At 39.1% G+C, this 18970-nt stretch overlaps 1 protein-coding gene across 7 annotated transcripts in view; it reads right to left on the bottom strand.

Annotated features, from left to right (window-relative positions):
- ptprub (protein tyrosine phosphatase receptor type Ub) overlaps positions 1–18970 on the bottom strand; it is a 256550-nt gene that overhangs the window by 171011 nt on the left and 66569 nt on the right. For 4 of the 7 annotated variants that reach the window (XM_053632512.1, XM_053632505.1, XM_053632487.1 and 1 more), the window contains exon 2: positions 12753–12884. In XM_053632512.1, coding sequence (XP_053488487.1) covers positions 12753–12884 — 132 coding nt within the window. The remainder of the gene's footprint in view (positions 1–12752; positions 12885–18970) is intronic. The other 3 variants (XM_053632497.1, XM_053632529.1, XM_053632520.1) reach the window with 1 other exon arrangement.

Raw genomic sequence — 18970 nt, 5'->3', positions numbered from 1 at the left:
TTCCTCCTCCTCCAAACACGGCGAGTTGAGTTGATGCCAAAGAGCTCCATTTTGGTCTCATCTGACCACAACACTTTCACCCAGTTGTCCTCTGAATCATTCAGATGTTCATTGGCAAACTTCAGACGGGCATGTATATGTGCTTTCTTGAGCAGAGGGACCTTGCGGGCGCTGCAGGATTTCAGTCCTTCACGGCGTAGTGTGTTACCAATTGTTTTCTTGGTGACTATGGTCCCAGCTGCCTTGAGATCATTGACAAGATCCTCCCGTGTAGTTCTGGGCTGATTCCTCACTGTTCTCATGATCATTGCAACTCCACGAGGTGAGATCTTGCATGGAGCCCCAGGCCGAGGGAGATTGACAGTTCTTTTGTGTTTCTTCCATTTGCGAATAATCGCACCAACTGTTGTCACCTTCTCACTTGGCAATGGTCTTGTAGCCCATTCCAGACTTGTGTAGGTCTACAATCTTGTCCCTGACATCCTTGGAGAGCTCTTTGGTCTTGGCCATGGTGGAGAGTTTGGAATCTGATTGATTGATTGCTTCTGTGGACAGGTGTCTTTTATACAGGTAACAAGCTGAGATTAGAAGCACTCCCTTTAAGAGTGTGCTCCTAATCTCAGCTCGTTACCTGTACAAAAGACACCTGGGAGCCAGAAATCTTTCTGACTGAGAGGGGGTCAAATACTTATTTCCCTCATTAAAATGCAAATCAATTTATAACATTTTTGACATGCGTTTTTACTGGATTTTCTTGTTGTTATTCTGTCTCTCACTGTTCAAATAAATCTACCATTAAAATTATAGACTGATCATTTCTTTGTCAGTGGGCAAACGTACAAAATCAGCAGGGCATCAAATACTTTTTTCCCCTTACTGTACTTCATGCTTGCTACCTTCCATTAGCTTTGGATCTGCTCTGGCCAGCTGGATTTACACAGCCACTTACTTCCTCATTTCACTCAGCATCCCTATGGCACTCCAAAAATTTACATCCATGTCAGTTTTTATCTCACCAAGTTCTTTGCAGGACAAACAAGCTGGCTTTATATTACATTTCTTTGCAGGGGGAAAACAATGTGTACCCTGTATAGCCAGGCAGACTAAAAACAGTGATCATTAATCTTTTTATCTGTTATTTACAGTGTACTCCAGGCAAGGAGGAAGATGTGATGGAAATGAGAGCTGCATCATGTTCCCTCAGGTTGCAGATGGACAGACTATTCTGTGCTTTCTGGTTTTGCACCAAAACACATATCATTCTATCCATCTCTGTGAATTCAGAAAAGACACCAGAACACTGGATCTTTAGCTAGATACACATATATTGCCCTCCACTAATATTGGCACCCTTGGTAAATTTTGGTAAAAAAAAAATCTTTGTTAAATACAGGTGTGCAACAATTATTGGCACCCCTATGAAATCATATGAGAAAAGTATATTCCCAATGATATTTTTAAAAAATTTGTACACCTGGGTGACTAGGAACAGGAAATTGTTCAACCATGACTTCCTGTTTCACAGGGATATAAATATGAGGTAACACATAGGGAAAATTCCCTTAGTCATTTATAACAATGGCTAAGACCAAGGAATACAGCTGTGATGTGCAGCAAAAGGTTGTTGAGCCTCACAAAATGGGAAGTGGCTATACTAAAATAGAACAAGCATTGAAAATTAACATTTCCATTATCAGGGCAATAATTAAGAAGTTCCAGTCAACTGGACAAAAATTAACCAAGAATTGGATGCGAGTCTATATTCTCTCAACACACTGAAGAGGATGGTTTGAGTGGCCAAAAAATCTCCAACGATCACAGCTGGAAAATTGCATATTTTAGTTGTATATTGAGGTCGGAAAGTCTCCAAAACTATAATCTGAAGCAACCTATTCACCACAATTTGTTTGGAAGGGTTTCAAGAAAAAAGCCTCTACTCTCATCCAAAAACAAACTCAAGTGTCTTCAATTTGCCAGACACTACTGGAACTTCAAATAGGATCAGGTTCTATGGTCATATGAAACCAAAATAGAGCTATCACATTTCAAGATAGAGACAGATGCAAATGCAGAATTTACAGTTTTAACAAACAAACAAACAAACAAACAAACAAACAAAGTGCAACAGACAAACTGACATGGCAGCAAAATAGATAGACAAAGAAAGACTAACGTGAGACAAAGAGTGCAATGCAAACTGCGACTATATACAAGAGTGCTAATTACCAGGAACGTGAATCAGGTGCAGGTGATCATGTGACTGGTGCAATGGCTGTTGGGAACTGTAGTTCAGTGTTCCCTTACTGATTTCATGACAAGAGCTTTTTGGCAATAAACACAGGAGGTGGTTTTGGTGCACACAGAGAAGTAGCCATGTGGAAAAGTACCTCATGCCCACAGTTAAATATGTGGTGGTTTTTGTGTTGTGTAATCTTTTGGGGCTGTTTTTCTGCCAGAGGACCTGGACATTTTGTTAGGATACATGGCATCATGGACTCTAGCAAATATCAACAGATATTAAATGAAAACCTGACTGCCTCTGCCAGAAAGCTTAAAATGGGTTGTGGTTGGATCTTCCAGTAGGACAATGATCCAAAACATACATCAAAATCAACACAAAAATGGTTTACTGACCACAAAATCAAGGTCCTGCCATGACCATCCCAGTCCCCTGACTTGAAAACCATTGAAATCCTGTGGGGTGAACTGAAGAGAAGAGTCCACCAGCATGGACCTCAAAATTTGAAGGATCTGGAGAGATTCTGTATGGAGGAATGGTCTCAGATCCCTTGCCATGTATTCTCCAACCTCATCAGGCATTATAGGAGAAGTCTCAGAGCTGTTATCTTGGCAAAGGGAGCACAAAGTATGGACTACAAGGGTGCCAATAATTGTTGCACACCTATATTTAACAAAAAATTATTATTTTGTTTGCAATTGTTTGATATCTATGAGAGCAGAGTATTTTTTGTGATTTTTTAAACAGAAGATCAAAAGGTTAAACAAAAAAGACAATTTCTCACAGTCTTCTTTGCTCATATTTACCAAGGGTGTCAATATTAGTGGAGAGCACTGTATATTTAATAACAATACTGGATAGACTTTGATCTTATACAGGCTTTAATCAGTGGGTTTCATGCTCCACAATACAGATATAAGTCATACGGTTTTCTGTAATGCCAATGTGAAGTACAGATTCCATTATGTAAAAGAGATGTACGGGCTAAAGACCTCTGGGGCAAGGACAGTGATGACAAATCAAATTTACTATAGATCAGATGAAAGGATCAAAGAGAAGAAGAAGCTTACAGTTTTAATCCAATTTCTGCAAGACTGGATGTGAAAGAAGTATAATTGATTAATCATTTTCAGTGTGAGTAGGGTGACATGCCACAGCTTGCATGTTGGAGAAATTGATTTGGCTGAGTTCGATGCTATCAATTGGGACCCACCACTATGGCAACTGAATACACTCACTTGCATAAAGCTGATGTGCCACTAGGGTCAAATGTAGGAAACCTTTACTACTGAAAAATGTAGTCTCAGAGAATGACAATTACACATATTTACATTGTTTTATTTTTCTTTTGCTTGTTGGAAAACTTCACAGGGCATCTGTTTGAGTGTAGAAATGTGAATCGGGATTGGGATCCCACAGGATGCAACAAAATGTTGCGCAAAAAGTAGATTTTTATTTTCATGGTAATGCAAGTGAGTGTTCAAATATGAAGCTGAGGGGACAAACAAAGCCCACACTCATTAACATGAATGTACAACGTTCATTCATTCATTCATCCTTATTAGCTGCCTGGTCATTGGTTGATGGTTTTAATTAGGCTACTAGTATGTTCATATTTTGGGGAATAGAAACAATATCACAGGCAGGTTCAAACAAAAATAATAACCCCATAAGCTATATTAAAAACACCCCCACGCACTCTCTTGAGTGATATGAAGTTGAGGAACTGCTATATCTAAAATTCACAGACCATGCTGACAGTGTTGGCATTTCTACCTCTGGGGTTTTTCCAGTGTTTCCAGGGGCATAGCTGTAGGGGGTCATATAAAAAAAAATCAGCTTTACACCACACCCATTTCAGGTTGTACTCCGAATACAGATAAAGATATTTATAGCATTAAACAAATACAGATACAGATAGTGACATTGCTTTTGATTTTGTACTTTTTATTCTCAGCACTCTCTGCTGATTATCAAATGAATTGTTGCTCTCTTACATAAGATTACTGACTCCTTTAATTCATTACCAGAGGATTTTTCATTGCCTGAATGGGTTTATTTATTTCCCTGGATTGTCCCCAGTAATGTGAGGTTCAAATGAACAGGATGTATAATTATGGAGCCTGTAGAACAATCATTTCACATAATGAGGGCTTATCTGGCCAGGCTCTACACGTTGTGTAGATCCATTTGTTACAGAATTACAGAGGTAAATCCTCTGTATCGCCAGTTCAGGCTCTTCATTCCCAGCCTTATTTCTATGACAGCTAAATTACGTGTTAAATACCTGTCTTTTTAACAACAACCTAAACCGGATTAACATTAGCCACTAAAAATGGGTGAACCCTATTCCAAACCCTATTCACAAATTAGCCAAAAGATTATCAATTTAGGAGAGACCAGAAACTGAAAAAGGCAGACCAAGGCAGGCAGTTGCAACCTGGATCTCTCTTCAGGATATATTTGGTAATGACCCTAGAACTCCACCAGATGTGCCTTACTGTAGTCTTCCTCCATCTTATTGGCTCTTTGGCTCTCTTGTGTTAGAGATGAATGATGCTGGAGCACCGATGTGCAGTTAATGTACAGCTGGGGCACAGAGCTGCTGTTTGGTATGAGCCAGGTAATAAAGACCTGCACAACTCCCACCAGTTCCTCAGACAGAGGACACTTATAAGAGAACATGCCTGTAGAATACTATGGCCTTGGGTGTCATAACTTTGAGAATCTCGTTATGTATGAGAAAGATTAGCAAAGAGATCAGTGGCTCGCCCAGGGGCCTTCTTCAGCAAGGGCATGACCAATTAAGACCAAGCTATTTGATTTGAGCAGATTTGTGCATCTCTTCTGCCTCACAGTGAAATGTTAATTTTCTATTAGTTATCCAACAGTTTTACTCACAGACTGTTCACATACAGCAAGGCTCACTTCAGGGTAAAGTGATGTGCAAATCAGTTCGGACAAGCATATCAAATCAATTATGCACCCGAGATCTGAAAGCAGACAAACATAGTTGCAAAATAAATTCTACAAGGAAACCCTTTGCGGTAAGCAGAGAATCCTGCATTTCATCAGCTCTCATTCAGCATGCCTCGACATTTCCAGACCATTATTAGCGGCTCTGCATGTGTTCAGTGCCATGGCCACCTGAGATTCAGGACAAAGTAACATGTTATTTTCTCTGTCCCACCAGAGGGACACCCTTACAAATTTTGTAGATTACTCAACTCACCACAGACACACAGCTCAAGAGCAGGATCTGAGCTGTGTTTACCATTTAACCCCCGCTCTCCAGATCGGCTCATTCCTGCCTGCCCTGGGAACCATGCTCATTTCAGAAGGGAAATTGAAGGGACTGTAAACAGAGGGTGCCTAATGCTCAAAAATCCTATTAAATTCTCCGCTTTCCTGCTAGCTCTCTTGCTCCCTCAGATAACAAATCTTAAATTCTCTCTAGAGACATACTCAGGCTATCGTTTCAAGGTTTGCCTCTTCACAGGGCATAAGCTAAGCAGTTAAAACAGTCCTACTACAAACAGCCTTATCCAGTAAGCATTATTTACTCATAATCGCCTGGTATTTAACTGATAGGACTATAGTAGATATCCCAGGGGCATAAGAAGGCAGCAAGGTATGACATGGGAAGTGTGGTGTGAATAAGCTATAAGTTATAAGCTAGCTAAAGCTAGAAAATAAGCACAATATAAAGCTAGAAAATAAGCACATGCTGCTGGCAAAGGCAGGCCTTTGCAAAACCACTTTTTGAACCTTTTATGAACCACATATGAACCTTCAACATACATACAACAACATTCATCCAAAGTAACCTCTTTATCCTGATTATGGTTATGGTGTATATGGAGCCTCCTGGACAGCAGGTGGGAATACTCTCTGAATGGGCTGCCTGTGCCACTCATTCACACTCTCATTCACACCTCGGGGCAATTTAGCATTGCCAATCCTAACCTAACAGCATGTTTTTGGGAGACAAGAGAAAACCCACACGGAGACAGTGAGAACTGTGAAAGTCAGCACAGGCAGTAATCTGAGCGCAAGGTCGAAGCAGGAACCATGGAGCTGTGAGGTGTCACTGTGCCTCTATATAACATACGACATATAATAGAACACATCCTAGCAATATGATGTCACATACTCGTTAATGATGTCTATACAAAAAGTGCAATCCACACACACACACACACACACACACACACAAAAACACACCAAAGATAAGGTATCATAATGCTGCAATGTGACAGCAGTGAGTAACACAACTGATAAGTAGCATGAAATTGGCCTACTGCACTCTGTAATCAAACTGTAAGTAAGCATCAGTGTCAGAACAACACAGCAGCAAGTGATAAGTACAAGGGCCTGTCTTATTGTACATTGTAAATAAGTAAATAAGCATATTGCACATAAATATGAAGTGCAATATGCTTTCTTAATTACAATGTGCATAATGGAATGACACAGCTGAAGGCACTGCAAATGAAAAAAACAGAACAATGTTCTAGATCACTCTTGGCAGAACTGAACAGGAGGAAAAAGGGGGATATCAATTTCTATTTGTATTCACATTCTGTCTGATAGTACTTGCCATTCCCTGCTATCATATCCTAATTCGCTGCTTCATGATAAACCGCGTATCAGTGGTTTCCAAACATGGAGACTGTCAGGGGCCACTGGCTTTAATTAAACCCAATGGGAAAAATATTCATTACTGCACAGCTACTATGACAGTGGATAGGGATCTGTGTGAGGAGCATGATTATTATTAGCATGGTTATGGAGCACTAGCATATATTCAGACAGTCCTTTTTACATATCCGAATCATTTTGCAAGTTTGAGGCAGAATATTTCATCTGTGCGTGTACGTGTGTGTGTATACATACAGAGACAGCATTAGTCCCACGTCTTCCTAAGCACTGGGCTTTATTTAAACAGAAGTACCCTTTCAGCCTCTCCTGCTATTGCCTTTCATAGTAATTGACCTTTCGTGTAATGGTGTTTTGATTCTCAATTCCCAGAAGGCAGGCTTTTTTTTCAGCGAGCCTCTGTATCTAACTGCAGTGTGTCATGTTTTACTGCTGAAAACCTTATGTGCTTGTTTATCTATCTCATTATCTATCTTGTCAAAGTCTCATTAGCATTCAATCTCTAATCATCTCTTTTCTTTTCTTCCTCTAAATAATGTATGACTGACTACCACATAATCACAATTACGCACTCACCACTTTGTTTTGATTTTGCAATTCCAAGCAGGTGCATCAGATTAAGAGTGTTTCTCGTTACAAGTGGCTCTAAGAACATCACTCACGTCTCTCAGCATCATGCCTCCTTCTGGGTAAAGCCAAACTCTTTGAGCAGCACATTAATTTGTCAAGGTAAAGACCAGCTTTCTAATAAATGCTGTCTAACATTGGGCTCTCAAAGGCTCAAGAGGTGCCCATGATGAGAACATGTAGTGTAATAGATGTTTTTTCAGGCAGGGTCGAGAGGGTTGCTTTTAAAATTTTATTCCGTTACAGTTACAGATTATTTCATAAAAAATTTAATCAGTAACATGATCTAAGTATCACAATATGAAAGTAATGTAACCTGATTACTTTTGTATTACTTCAAGGCCACATACATAAATAATGTCAAGAAAAAGGCAAAATGATCTAAAATAATAGTGTTCAAAACAGTGTTATTATGAATGCAGATACACTGAAAAAGACACACTATTAGCATCATATATATATCTCCATCCATCCATCCATCCATCTTCTACCGCTTACTCCTTCTTCAGGGTCACGGGGAACCTGGAGCCTATCCCAGGAAGCATCGGGCACAAGGCGGGGTACACCCTGGACAGGGTGCCAGTCCATCGCAGGGCAACAATCACATACACACTCACACATCCATTCATACACTACGGACACTTTAGACACGCCAATCAGCCTACCATGCATGTCTTTGGACTGGGGGAGGAAACCAGAGTACCCGGAGGAAACCCCCGCAGCACGGGGAGAACATGCAAACTCCGCACACACGTGGCCCCGGAGGGACTCGAACCCCGGACATGTGAGGCGAACATGCTAACCACTAAGCCACCATGCGCCCCTTTTTATATATATATATATATATATATATATATATATATATATATACACACACACACACACACACACACACAGTATCTCACAAAAGTGAGTACACTTCGCACATTTTTGTAAATATCTGATTATATCTTTTCATGTGACAACACTGAAGAAATGACACTTTGATACAATGTAAAGTAGTGAGTATACAGCTTGTATAACAGTGTAAATTTGCTGTCCCCTCAAAATAACTCAACACACAGCCATTAATGTCTAAACCGATGGCAACAAAAGTGAGTACACCCCTAAGTGAAAATGTCCAAATTGGGCCCAAAGTGTCAATATTTTGTGTGGCCACCATTATTTTCCAGCACTGCCTAAACCCTCTTGGGCATGGAGTTCACCAGAGCTTCACAGGTTGCCACTGGAGTCCTCTTCCACTGCTCCATGACGACATCACGGAGCTGGTGGACGTTAGAGACCTTGTGCTCCTCCACCTTCCGTTTGACGATGCCCCACAGATGCTCAATAGGGTTTAGGTCTGGAGACATGCTTGGCCAGTCCATCACCTTCACCCTCAGCTTCTTTAGCAAGGTCATCATGCTGGAATACTGCCCTGCGGCCCAGTCTCCGAAGGGAGGGGATCATGCTCTGCTTCAGTATGTCACAGTACATGTTGGCATTCATGTTTCCTTCAATGAACTGTAGCTCCCCACTGCCGGCAGCACTCATGCAGCCCCAGACCATGACACTCCCACCACCATGCTTGAATGTAGGCAAGACACACTTGTCTTTGTACTCCTCACCTGGTTGCCGCCACACACGCTTGACACCATCTGAACCAAATAAGTTTATCTTGGTCTCATCAGACCACAGGACATGAATCCAGTAATCCATGTCATTAGTCTGCTTGTCTTCAGCAAACTGTTTGCGGGCTTTCTTGTGCATCATCTTTAGAAGAGGCTTCCTTCTGGGATGACAGCCATGCAGACCAATTTAATGCAGTGTGCGGCATATGGTCTGAGCACTGTCAGGCTGACCACCCACCCCTTCAACCTCTGCGAGCAATGCTGACAGCACTCATACGTCTGTTTTCCAAACACAACCTCTGGATATGACGCTGAGCATGTGCACTCAACTTCTTTGGTCAACCATGGTAAGGCCTGTTCTGAGTGGAACCTGTCCTGTTAAACCACTGTATGGTCTTCTTATAGCCTAGGCCATCTCTATGTAGAGCAACAATTCTTTTTTTCAGATTCTCAGAGAGTTCTTTGCCATGAGGTGCCATGTTGAACTTCCAGTGACCAGTATGAGGGAGCGTGAGAGCGATGACACCAAATTTAACACACCTGCTCACCATTGACACCTGAGACATTCTAACACTAAGAAGCCACGTGACACCGGGGAGGAAAATGGCTAATTGGGCCCAATTTATACATTTTCACTTAGGGGTGTACTCACTTTTGTTGCCAGCGGTTTAGACATTAATGGCTGTGTGTTGAGTTATTTTGAGGGGACAGAAAATTTACACTGTTACACAAGCAGTACATTCGCTACTTTACATTGTAGCAAAGTGTAATTTCTTCAGTGGTGTCACATGAAAAGATATAATCAAATATTTATATATGTACATATATATTTTATGTATATATATATATGTGTGTGTGTGTGTGTGTGTGTGTGTTTGTGTGTGTATGTGTGTATATATATATATATACACACACACACACACACACATTAAATTGGTTTCACTCTGCCCACATTTTACATTTTTCCTACAGTCTTTTGAAAGTCCATGAAATAAAATCAAATATTAGATGCCACGAGTAGACCTTCTGCCATCATTTACACATTTGAATGTCCATGTAATACGAAGCAATGTGATAACATAAAATTAAAAATTACCTTATACGGCCATGGGCATTGTTTTGACTCAGGACAGCTGTCATTTGCTGCTATGTTGATGCTATATACAACAGCGCTTCATCTTCATGCGTTCGCTGAGAGAAGGCTAATGGTTGAGAGGAAGAATTTGGCCAATAGTTCCTGCAAGCCTTTTACAATCGACCAATTGGTGTACAAGAAGACGGGAATTACAGAGAGGGGTTAAAGCAATGCAAACACGCGCACACGTTACAGTATTAGACCAAAAGCAAGTCATAATGACTCGAAAGCCGAATCCCGGACATTTTCTCAAATTTAGACGTTTTTTTAAGGTCCGAAAAAGAGGACATGTCCAGGAAAAAGAGTCACCCTGTGGTCACCCTAACCAAAGCATTTCAGAGAACAATTTGTGTTAATTCCAAAATAACTTTGCACAAAATTTATTTTTGCATGCACCAGGAAGTTGCTCATATGAGCCATGACTGGCAAGAGAGAAGCAGAACTATAATCAGGCAGCTGTCTATATTTCATTTCAAAAGATTAATTTCTTTGGTTTTAAATGAAAAAAATTATAATCCTGATAGTATTCCCATTTTTACAAAATGTACCTGTAATCTGATTACTTTGGTTTTTTTTACAGTAACTATAACGGATTACAGTTACCAGTTTTTTGTATCCTGATTACGTAATGCCTTTACATGTATTCCATTACTCCCCAAGCTTGTTTTCAGGACCTGTGGTGTGTATTAGTGTGTGTATGTGCACTAGTGTGTAGGTGTGCGTTTGTGTGCATCTAGTATCAGTACACTCTGCGGCCTTACAGATTTGGTGAACATATGTATGTGGAAATGCAAACAGGAACTGGAAGCTGCTTGCTTGATTACGGCTGATGAATTATGCACGACAGGCATCCCAAGGTTGATTTGCATGGAGTCGTACATTCCTAATGAGGTGCCCGTTCCCATGCCAGTGGAACTCTGTCCATTTTGACAGCAGCACTTCTCTACAGAGCTGCATGCTCCCAGAATACCCCATGTTGTGGGAAAACAAACACAAGTGAACAACACATATGCTGCCTCTTAATGGGTGCATGCTATCAGTAGCCTGTAATCTATAATCTAAAGCAAAAGCTGAGTTTAAACAGTCTGCAAGTGTGGCAAAACTAAGAAAGGTCTGAATCAGACACAAGTTCCAGCTCATCCGCTCACACAGATGGAGCCACGCAGTGTGAAACAGACTGGTAGAATTAGAATGAGAATTTTTTTTCTTCCCCAAAATGAAACACACACACCAAACATTTGACAATCTATCAAACAGTGAAAAACTCCCCCTCCTACTAGGAGAAGATAAAGACTGCTGTATATTAGCAGCACAATATATCTCAGCCTGCCACAATATTAGAGAAAGTGAGTGATCTGCCTTGCCCTTATGTGTCCTGTAATTGTTTTGATTACTCTTCTTAAGTGTTATTGTTTTATATTTTTTCTTACCTTTATTAGTAAATTCACTTTTATCCTGTAATTTTACACATTTTGTCCTTCTTTTTTTCAATTATTCTTTCTATAGTAAATTTATTTTGCCCTTAATTTGTATAATTATGTATATTGTTTTAGGGCTGCAACTAACAATTATGTTCATAATCGATTAGTTGGCCGATTATTTTTCGCTTAATCGGAATGGGGGGGCAGACTTACAGTACCATTTTTCCAGTTTATTTAAAATAAAATCCACAAACGGAGTGTTACAAATATAAACTTCAGACTAAAATTTTACACAACTGTTTGTCCAATTATATAAGACTGAAAAGAACCCAATGCACACAGACACACACCAGAATATATATTATTAATTTAGGACTTTAGTTTAATTCAGTACTTTTTGTGCATCCATAAAAATAATGCATAAATACTTATATATAATATAAACTAATATGTAAGTTTATATTATATAATAGTATTTATGCAATACTTTTTATAAAAGGCAACGTTTACATAAACAGTAAACTGAAGAAAGTCATCGTGACTCTGGGTGTTTGCTAGTGGAGTCACATTACATGCGTATCATGTCATGCGCCATTGACTAGAAAGCGGTTGTTTTCCTTTTGAGACGATATTACCTTTCTAAAATTCATACACTAGAGGGTGGAGTACACAGTATAAGTGTATAGTGCGTCATCTGGGACACAACTTTAGTATTTACTCTCCGAAGCGTGTTTTCGGAACAGAAGTAACGTAATGTGTAAATGTGCCCCATACCGCACGCAGACCAACTAATCGATAATGAGATTCGTTGACAATGATTTTCATAATAGATTATTATCGATTTTATTGATTAGTTGTTGCAGCTCTACATTGTTTGCACTATTTTTTAAAATTATTTAATCTATTAGTGTTTTATTCAGTTTTATTTTATTTCTCTTGTGTTTACACTACCCTTCCCTTGTACTTGCTTTGGCAATACAAGTGTACAATTGTTTGTCATGCCAAAAAAGCACATAAAAATTGGGGGGAAGGGGGGGTACTGAATGGTGGAATAAACTTACCATGCAGGAGATCAGGGGTGCTGTGAAGTAAGGTGTGGGTGCGGAAAAGCTGCCAATCAAAATCATCCTCCTCTCCCTGGCTGAACTCACACAGGCTGGGGTCAGAGTCCTCATCAAACGTACAGCCTGCTGCTAGAGAGAGAGAGAGAGAGAGAGAGAGAGAGCGACTATTAGTCTCCATCGAGGATCCACAGTTGTTAAATAAATTCATAAATAGTGGGAACACTACTTCATGCGTGAGGTTTCTACCTCATGCCATTAAACTTTTTATTCAGCCAAGACTGTTTCAAGGTAATTATTATTCATTTGGTTTTCATTTCACCAAGAATTTCTTGTGTACAGAATGTGCACAACAACACAAAGGACATTCTTATGAGAATCTGTCTTACTGCAGGTCGGCAGCACAGAAGACAAATTCAGCAGCAATATGTGTCTTATTTTGGATTAGATTTCATCAGACTATACCTTTGACGTTACTCTGTGGCTGCAGTACAAGAGGTGGCAGGCTGAATTCAACATTCAGATTCAAAAACTTTATTGTCAAGAACTTTATTTCCTTGTACAATGAAATTCTTAGTTTGCACTTTCTACCTCAGTAGAAAATAAAGGATAAATAATAAATAAATTAACAACAATGTTTAAGCAGTGTGCCATATTGAAAAAAGATAACTATATGACATAAAAATAGGAAATATAAAACCTATTGTCCAGAGGCATTATGTGAGGTAATATGCTAATTTAGTGTGAAGTTGGTATTGTCAAATATAATCTGATGTACTCTGATTATATCAGATATAATGAAGATTAACATGTCTCTTTAGAATACCCACACACACAAATCTACCAGAGTATTAAAACTGTAATACACTAAGAGCTGCTAAAGTACAGCAAATAGCTTATTTCTGTTGATAATCGTACGCACATCTGACCTCAGGGCATGAAAGTAACCGTACACTCAGCTTCCTCCACAGCCCACTGCATCGTGTACGCTCCTGCACTTCAACTCACCCAAGTGAGGGCGGGCACAGGAGCTATGCAGCTCCCAACACACAAACTGTACAATGCCATTTATTCATACAGTGCTCTCCACTAATTTTGGCACCCTTGATAAATATGAACAAAGAAGGCTGTGAAAAATTGTCTTTATTGTTTAACCTTTGGATCTTTTGTTAAAAAAATTCACAAAAATACTCTGCACTCATGGATATCAAACAATTGCAAACACAACACAGGTTTATCAAAAAAAAAAGTCTTAAATGTTAAATATAAGTATGCAACAATTATTGGCACCCTTTTAGTCATACTTTGTGCTCCCTTTGCCAAGTTAACAGCTCTGAGTCTTATCCTATAATGCCTGATGAGGTTGGAGAATACATGGCAAGGGATCTGAGACCATTCCTCCATAAAGAATCTCTCCAGATCCTTCAAATTTCAAGGTCCATGCTGGTGGACTCTTCTCTTCAGTTCACCCCACAGGATTTCAATGGTTTTCATGTCAGGGGACTGGGATGGCCATGGCAGGACCTTGATTATGCGGTCAGTAAACCAGTTTTTTGTTGATTTTGATGTATTTTTTGGATCATTGTCCTGCTGGAAGATCCAACCATGGCCCATTTTATGCTTTCTGTCAAAGGCAATCAGGTTTTCATTTAATATCTGTTGATATTTGATAGAGTCCATGATGTCATGTATCCTAACAAAATGTCCAGGTCCTCTGGACAGCCCCAAAACATTAAAGAGCCACCATCATAATTAACCATGGACATGAAGTACTTTTCCATATAGCTACCTCTCTGTGTGCGCCAAAACCACCTCCAGTGTTCATTGCCAAAAAGCTCTATTTTGGTTTTTTAACACCTTTGGACCAATCAGATTCAAGAATTCAATAGCACTGTGGTATAATTACATTTAATTACATTTAAGTATGTTTTTATGTTTATGTATTAACATGTACAGTAGGGGCCAAAAGTCTGAGACCACTATAGTGGAAATGCTTCTAAATTGCATGCTTTATACAAATTTAATACAAAATGTTTAATTACAAATTATATTATCAGCAGTAACCAGTGAAAAGTTAATAGAATATTTTATATGAATTTGGAAATTTCTTAGTATTTGGTATGTCTCCCTTTTGCTATAATAGCAGTTTGCACTCGAGCTGGCATGGACTCACCAATTTTGTATCAAACCCGATGATGGAACACAATTGCACCTGATTATGGAAACCTTGTGTTAGAGCAAAACCATGGGAGTGTCGTTTGAACACATTACTCAGTAGGAGAGATAAATCTCAAGGAATATCTGATATTTTGTACAAAGGAGTTACAAATGTCACAAATTTGCTTAAATTTAAACAATGACTAACAATTCTTGAATACTGAATGTTTCTTTTTCATTGTTTTAATTTTGAATAGTTTAAAGTTTTTAACATTTTAAAAAACATTAACAACAAAATTTCTCTGTTCTCAGACTTTTGGCCCCCACTATATGTCATAGTAATCTGCAGTATAAACCAGCTAACAGACATTTTATCACTTTTTAAGGCAATTTTAAAGTATGATCATTCCCACAATCATAACATCAAGACCCTCACTGCTGACTATCTGATTATTGCCACCATATGAAATCCTTTACATTAGATTACTGTAATAGCAATTTTAGCTAAGCTTTTTGATAGACAACTAGTGCCACTGAGAAATCGCTTCACGTCAGACTGAGTTTAACACTACATTCAACATAAACAGAGTGTTTCAACGCTTCTTAATCATTTTCTCCATCCATCACTAAAACAGACTGTCAAGTTACTTCAGTTCCTTCTACATAAATATGCCATGTATATTTCGATTCAAAACCAATGAAACCCACTGTTATGTGTATTTCACACCACAAACCAAAAATCTGTGTATTTTTTTTATATGGCTGTTAACCGTTTCTCACCAATGTACACTTTCAAAAATAGCTCTTTTTGCACTTCAGATAGAAGAGCTTCATCAGTACCCTCATGCACCTATGTTTTCCTCTTCAAACCACAAGCAGTTACCCTTCAAATCCACTAGTTACCCCTTAAATGATCATTAATTCATTCATTCCTGTTCCATAACTGCTACATACTGGTCTGTCAAAGGAACACAGGGCAAGGCATGAATACACAATGGATGGAAAACCAGCCCATCAAAGGGCATCATGCTCATGCTCGCACACACACACACACACACACACACACACACATTCACACCTGGGGCAAATTAGAGTCACAAATCAAAAGAAAAACATGGAGAGGAAATGGAAAAAACACAGAGTGTTACCCAAGCTCAGGCTCAAACCAGGGACCTTGGAGTTATGAGACAGCAACATTCTCCTTTATGCCACTGTGCTGCAACATCATTGTTTGATATTTATACATTTGGGTTGCCATACCTATAAAGAATGGGACTGGGTCCAAGAATTTATGCATTTTAATTGCAAGGAGTAAAATCTGTCCTGTTCTATACATATGTGGAATTAATTTTACCAACATTGGGCCTCATTTGCCATTCTTGATACAAACAATTGTATTTGTAAATCATCTGCAGAAGCATTTACACAGTAAATTTTGCAATCATGAAAATCCTATTAATTCTGAAAAATGTTCATATCCTATGAGAGCTCCAGAGTTTGTTTAAATTTATGTATAAACTTCATTATGAGTTCACTAATGATTAGCTTCAAATCATATAATTGGCAATGAGTCCACAAGGATAGGAATATCTGACAGTTTTGAACTTGTGGAGACATTTTTCTCGTCCTCTAAAAAAGCCAAAAACTAAAAGAGCAAGAACGTTTCTTTTTGGTTACTAAGGTTAAGGCTAAGAATAGATTTAGGTGTAGGCATAGCATTAATTAACTTCATTATTAATTACGTCAAAGGAAGTCTTCACAAGGATAGTAAGACAAACGTGTATGTGTGTGAAAGAGATATATAGAGAATGACCTGTACCTGTAAGTTCAATTCATGACCTTCTCTATGGTGTTGTTACATAAATGCACCGCAGAGATGTCAAAGATCAGGTGTTAACCAGCACGGGGAATGTGTTTAAATGATAACAAACACAGATACAAAGAGTGGGATATAAATCCATTCCAGGAATACATAACTAAGACATGCTTCTCTATGTCCTAACAAGGCAATCTTTTTAATAAAAAAAGCAATCTTTTTACCACTAATCAGGGTCCAGGCAACATGAACAGGAATGCAGCCAATGCTTCATCTTCAACGTTGTCTTGTCTAACAGTCCCTGATGTCAGGCATGACCCTCTCCAAGAAATAATTACATTTTAATTTCGCTCAGCTATGTACAATAGAGTTCAAGGTGCAACATCAGATTTGAGATTCTGCCAGTTCGTGCAGTTCATTTCTGGATTATTATTAAAGTAAAATACAGTTAGTTTAATATTTTGGCCTTTTTTCTTGACTTTAATATCAAACTACATCAGGAACATATAGATAAATATGTGCCCTTTCGTCCAGCTTATGTTTATTCATTTTGCCATAACAGACTTCATACTGTTTGGGTAAAGACAATTTTATACAGAGTTGCCAGCTTAACACATAGTAATCTAGTAACTCAGACTATGTAGGTATCAACGAATAAAACATAATTTAAGAAAAATAATTTTTTAAGAAAAATAAATTTTCCATCCATTTTCTGTACCGCTTATCCTACACAGGGTCATGAGGGAGCCTAGAGTCCATCCCAGGTGACTCGGGACAGAAGACACCCTGGACATCGCATGACACAATCGCACACTAACGACAATTTAGAGATTTCAGTCAGCCTACGGCGCATATCTTTGGACTGGGGGAGGAAACAGTTGCACCCAGAGGAAACCCCCAAAGCATGGGGAGAACACGCAAACTCCATGCACACATGGCGGAGCTGGGATTCAAACCCGCAACCCTGGAGGTGTGAGGCAAATGTGCTAACCACTAAGCCACATATCTAAAATTTTGAAAACTGAACCCTGAATCCACAAGCTAAGATACACATTTAAGAGCATGTCCATGCCTCTGCTGGGAATCGTCTGTTAAATAAATCTAGAGCACAAAATACAGCCAGCAAAATAAATTCTGTGGTCTTATAGATAGGCCAGCAAAGCTGGCAGGGCAGGAATAGTAAGAGAGGAGCAGCATGAGATAAGTAAAAAGTTGTCTGAGAATCAAAAGTATGAATCATCTGCTGAGGTAGCATGAAAGGTGGTGATTTGTCAAACAGCTCTGGGTTATTTCTACCTTGCCAAGAGATGTTTAAAGTGTGTCCAAATATACGTATCTCCTATTTCATGTTTTATCTTGGGCTATTACTGCCTTCATTACAGAGACAGTTTTCCGCAAAATGTGGCTCCTCAAATTAATTTGTGCTCCCAAAAAGATTTACTTTTGCTTTGGCATTTAATTGAGCGCTTGCATTGAACGCTGCGATTTATATTCAGCATTGTTAGCGAATCCCTGATAATCCCAGATTTACATAGGATTTATTCACCTTTCTTCAGCTCAGTGGTATGTTATTCCATAAACTTTCTTCAAATAAGCACTTCACTATGGGGAAGGACGCTTGCAAAACCTAGTGCAGCACCTCTGAGTTATTATATGCTGATTTCCTATTCCTTACATGCACATACACTCCCAACATTAACACCTTGTTAATTTTCATTTTCACTACTACACTTAATATGCATATAAGGGTTACAAGTGCTGCTGCTCATAAAAAAAAGACCTCAAAAGCATGTGAATGGTTTCTTATTATTAAGCCCCCTATAATAGCTCTCTTGCTGAGATCACCTGCTCCCATCAGACTGAGAGGCTATTTTTTTAAAACCTGACTCATAATAATTCATGATTGAATAAATTACAGTGTCTGAGAGACAAGGAGGAAATAAACTGCGAGAACATTCCACTTGCACCAGAATAATGCGAGGGTTGAGCAGGATACCTACACAATCCTATTTCTTTTCTCCATTTCTTTTAGTTCCTAGTGCAATCACACATTACTACAGCTGGAAGGAAGTGACATTGCTCAGACTTTGGATAGCACCTGAACGTGTCTCATTAGAATTGCTGCACACAGGCCGAGCCAAGAGTCGCACACAGACGAACTCTGTTAGCTCTGGGATGAGTGTGTCTCACTGTTCTCTCCTCATCATACAGGTTCCTCTTTCAAAACATGCCAAGTGGGTACCAC

This window comes from Ictalurus furcatus, chromosome 1, assembly GCF_023375685.1.
Source record: "Ictalurus furcatus strain D&B chromosome 1, Billie_1.0, whole genome shotgun sequence".
In the NCBI taxonomy this organism is placed as follows: Eukaryota; Metazoa; Chordata; class Actinopteri; order Siluriformes; family Ictaluridae; genus Ictalurus; species Ictalurus furcatus.
This window is presented reverse-complemented; position numbering and strand designations above follow the sequence as displayed.